General features: G+C 24.2%; 1 protein-coding gene across 1 annotated transcript; it reads right to left on the reverse strand.

Annotated features, from left to right (window-relative positions):
- Positions 1 to 1,575: 1,575 nt before the first annotated feature.
- On the reverse strand, positions 1,576 to 4,248 carry ENU1_127450 (TPR repeat protein; the record flags this gene model as incomplete). Its single annotated transcript, XM_008859986.1, has 1 exon — positions 1,576 to 4,248. One exon carries the CDS (start codon positions 4,246 to 4,248, stop codon positions 1,576 to 1,578), a length of 2,673 nt encoding a protein of 890 aa, XP_008858208.1.
- Positions 4,249 to 5,428: the final 1,180 nt, after the last annotated feature.

Here is a 5,428-nt window from a genome sequence, read left to right on the forward strand (position 1 = left end):
AACATCCATTGAGTTAAATATTTTCCATTTCTTCGTGTATTTCAAACAAATTCTTATTCAAAGTATTTTTCATAGCTTAAATTTGGTTAAGTGTATTCTTTGTTTTATTACTGTTTCATGTATTAATTCTACTGTTTCATGTCTTGGAAATACTGAGAGTCAATCAATAGAATAGTGTTATTTTGGAAAAATGAAAGAATTTGAAAGTTTATAAAAATGGTAATTTTTAATTTAAAGACAAATCAATAACTGTATAAAATGATCAACTTTTAATTTCAGTAAAGAGTTGTCTTCTTTTTATAAAGTTAAATTTCAAAAAATTAAGAAATGATATTATAAGAAATATTCATATTAGTTCATTCTTATTTTCCTGTAACTTAAAAATATATTTGTGTGTTGTGTTTATTAAATTTTTGCTATTTTGTATTTTCATGTAAATTGAATCATATTGAATTTATGGCTTTGTTAGGTATAAATTGTGTTAATTAATGGCTCTTTCTATTAGTGTCAAATACTATTTAATTTGTATATTCATATGTTAAAAACTGAATAGGATATGTATATATTTGATTAAAGAAAATTATTTCTAATAATACAGTTGTTTGTTGATAAGGAGTTATAATAATTGAGATACATTTCAGTTAAATGGATCGTAGCAGTAACAATAAATGAATTAAAATAATCAACATTTTTCAATAAATATAAATTTTTGTTGTTGTTTCATGAAATACAACACTATTATGATAATTAAAATAACATAAAAATTCATCAAATGTTTATTGAAGTTCCTTCAATTAATTGATACTATTTGATTGAATTGTTATTTATGTCATGATATCACTTGTTTGAAATTAATGCTAGATGTAAATTTTAAATTAGTTATTTTGAATTGATATACATGAGTTAATTATGGAAATTATCATTCATACTAACAATAACACAATATATAACATTTCAATATTTCAATATATTTTTTGTTTGTTTATTTCCATTAAAGAGAATAAAATTAATATTTTTAAAAAAATTCATTCAATAAATTCCTTTCTTAAAAATGTATTAATTCAATTAAATTTTAAATTATTATGTTAATAACTCATTATTTCTTTGTCTTTATGAAAACATTTTTCTTTTTAGTTTTTATTAATTTCAATTGTATCATTATCTTATTCATTAGTTTTATCTCTTTATTGGTTAATGAATATAATACTATTTTATTTGTTGATTCTCTGATTTTTCCTTGTTTGGTTTATTAATTATTTGATACTTCTTTATTTTAACAATTTATCTCTCATTAAACGTATAATATATGAAAAAAAGGAATACCTGATATGACAAATGAATTATGAAGAAACATTAGAAATGATTAGATTGATACTAACAATCAAATACAATTATTTTTCATTTAATTACCAATAAAATATACTAAAATAAATAGATAAAATACTAATTTAAAATAGTATAAAATATAGTATTTAAGTAGAATATCATTTCTTAAAATAATAAATTTTTTATTTTCAATAAGTATATTTGACAAAAATAAAGAAAAATGTTATGTAAATCAAACATCCGTTCAATTTAACTTAATGGAACAAGTAATGGAGAAATATTTAATGCCATTAACATATCTCTTAAACGAGGTAAAGAATTAAGGACATTTGGCATTTCATTGACTGAACACTTCTCTAACTTTATCCACGACTTCATTTTTGTAATATAGTCATTCTGGTTATCTGTTAATAAAGCTTCCCAATCACATTGAAATCCTTTAGGAATAACTCCAACTTGTTTAAATCCAGCACTAAGTAATAGTCCAAACATCCAATACATACCACACCCAGCAGTTCCTCTAGTCAAAGGCATAAAATTAAACCATAAATAACAAAATCGAAGAACTGCATCCAAGATTTTGTCTTGATCATCAGAGTGTTGAACAGTATAATATTTGTCAAGAGCTTTTTTCAATTCAACATCAAATATTTTATATCTTTTAGGAGTACATGGTGTTTTGATAGAAAACATACTTCCTAATTCAACTTTCTCAATCAATAACCAAGTACCTTCTAATCTTGTTCCTTCTTCATTTCTACAAATTGTTGTCATAAAGAAATTATCTCTCTTTAACACTTTTTGAACTTCATCAACAGTCTCTGCTTTTGCAACAAGTTGTTTCTTTTCTTTAGAAGCTCCACTTTCTTCTTCAAATAATTTCTTAAATAATCCAAAAGTACGTGGAAACATTGGCCAATAACGGGCAACTCTTGTTTGAGCTGTTTTTAATGTTGTGTTTGATCCAAAACCTTCTTCAAATTGTTGTCTTGGAAGTTTATCAATCCAAATAGCTCCATCAGCAGGTTCAGCCACTTGTCTAAATTTAACTAAAATTTCAGCAATTTCCCTCCATCCCATTTGTTTTGTTTGAAGAAGTTGAGCAATACAAATAGCACCTAAGCCACATGCCAAATATTGTCTTCCATTTTTACCAAATCCAAGTTCATTATATTGCATTTTATCACCAACTTTTATAGCTGGGATTAATAAGTCTTTAACTAATTCTTGTTTTACAGTTGTTTTAGTATCAATATCTTCAGTGGTAATTTGAAGAGGAACATTTCCAGGGGGATATTTTTTAACATTACCAATTGGAAGTCGTTTAGCAAAATTAACTTTCCATTGTGGTGGGAACCATTCTAAATCATATTCTAAAAATGGTTTATCTATCATCATTGCTTGGTATTTTGCTATTTCTCCAAAATACCATGATGCATTGTCTTTAGCTTCATATCCTAACTTTGCTGACTTTAAACAACTTCTATTCATTCCTAATGCTAAACATGCTGTTGCATTTAATCTATGAATATCTCCTGTTCTTTCTGGTGGACATATTGATAATGACCTACTAAGTAATGGTAAAGCTTCTTTATGTCTTCCTGCAGATGCTAATACATTAGCCATAACATAATATGATAAATGATTTGTTGGTGCTAGTTTCATTGCTTTTTCCAATAATTGTTTTGCACGAACATAACATCCAATATCCCTATATAATTGTCCTAAATGAATATATGGCTCAACATAATCTTCTTTAGTATTAATTGCTCTTGTATATGTATTAATTGATTCATCAACAAGTCCCATTCCATTATAACATAATGCTAATTCATTTAAAAGAGTTGCATCACCTGGTATTAGTTTTATACTTTTTTTAATATCTTCTGCTGCTTTATCAAAAATACCTAATGCATGGTATGCAGACCCTCTTTGTCTATAACAATCACCTTCTTCTGGTGTTAATTCTATTGCTTTATTAAAATCTTCTAATGCACTTTGTGTTTGACCAAGAGCTAATTTAACTTGTCCTCTTCTTTTATAAGCATCTCCACATTTATTATCTTTCTTTACAGCAAGATTAAAATCAGTTAATGCTTTTTGAAGATCTCCTAACATTGCTTTAGCACTTCCTCTTCCAAGATATCCTGCAAGTACATTTGGATGATTTTTTAATAATTGATCAAAATGTGTTATTGCTTCTTTTAATTTTCCTGTATTAACATAAAGATAACCTTTAGCAATTTCTCTATCTAATTCAATATCATTTGTTCCATTTGTTAACATTCCTCTTTGTGCAACATAATTAACTCGTTCCTCTTCATCTTCTTCATCTTGAGGTAAAGTTTCTTCTGGTAATGTATCTCCAATTTCAAATTGGACTTTTTTATCTGCTTTTGTATTTGGTTTAGCACGAACCGGTTTATTTGGATCTCTTGGAATTGGTTTTCCTTTCTTTTTCTTTTCTTCTTTATGCTCTTGTTCTTTTGGTTCTTCTCTTTTTTCTTCTTTTGTTTCAAGAATTTCTTGATTGACTTCCAAGTCATTTCCAACTTGTTCATTTCTATTTGTTTCTATAACAATAGGGATGTCTTCTTGTTCATTAATTGTTTCTATTTCTTTTATTGTTTCAATCTTCTTATTATTTTCTTTTGGATTTTCTTCTTTTTTTTCATTAATTTCTTTAGGATTTTCTTCTTTCTTTTCATTAACTTCCTTCTCTTCTTTCTTTTGTTCTTTTTTTTCTGTTATGTTATGGGAATGTTTATGGTGCTTTTCTTTCCTTTTTTTTTTTAATCCACAAATACTTTGTAAATATTTTTTATCTGAAATATTCACAACTCCATAATTTTCAATTTCAAGCACCAAAGTTCCTTGCTTTCTTTTCAAAATACATGGAACTCCTTCCTTCTTTCTTTCCATTTAATCTAATTTTTGAATTTTTAGTTTATTGAAAAGAAATTTTTTATTTTTTTCATAAGACATTCTTTCCATCATTTCATTTTTTTAGCTTCTATTTCTCTCATTAAACACAACTTAGAATAATGAAGAATAATATAAAGTTCATTTAAAATATTATTATAAAACATTGAAGGAATACTCTTCAGAAAGTAGATGAAACATAAACGAAGTAAAAGTATTAATTGATAACATTCTATAACAACAGAAAGTTAACACAACCATTTTTGATGATGTATAAAATAAGAAGATATATAAATATAATAAAGAAGAATTTTGATATTAAAATGTGAAGATTATTTAAAAACATAAAAAAGAAATTCATGAATGTAGACAACAGAAACAAAAACACATCATATTCATATAGAAAATAAAAAAAATTGAAAAATAGTCATGAATAACTAAAACAAACAAAATAAATGGAATTTGAAATAAATTTAATTGAATAAATGAAGGAAATAATTAAATTCTAAAGTAAGAAAATAAATTTAGAAACAATAAATTACAATAAGAAAATATATAAATTTAATGAATTTATTAATGATGATTAAAATAAAATAAATTTTTATAAATATTGTTAAATATTAAAAGAAATATAACAGATATAAAATATTTAATATAATTATAACAAATATAATATTAAAATTAATTGAATAATTTTCATTAAAATTTATTATCATCAACTATTATCTAACTGATTGTTGCACGTAAATTATTAAATAAAATAATAATGAAATAAAGCAATAATATTACAAAGTAAAAAATTGAAAAAAAAATATAACAAGTAAAACAAAAAGAGGAACATTACATTTATAGATAAAAAGAGTCAATAAAAATACCAAGAGAAAGGAATGAAGAAATTTAAAACAATATTTTTTGTATAAAAATATTATACTTAATCTGAGACACTGAGACTGTTGAATGAATTAATAGTGGAAATACTATAGAATAAATGAACAGAAGTTATTGAAATAATAAAACAAACATTTTGAATATTAAAGAGATATTGAAGAACAATAAGAAACTTCTCAAGTTATTGAAATGTATTAGATATTCTTATATAATCATGAAATAGAAAAAAAACTATATTAAATTCTAAATAAATAATTCAATTCTTCATTTTCAATTAATCAAGATTGAATCA

The sequence above is a fragment of the Entamoeba nuttalli genome (assembly GCF_000257125.1).
Source record: "Entamoeba nuttalli P19 unplaced genomic scaffold asmbl_5331, whole genome shotgun sequence".
Classification (NCBI taxonomy): Eukaryota; Evosea; order Mastigamoebida; family Endamoebidae; genus Entamoeba; species Entamoeba nuttalli.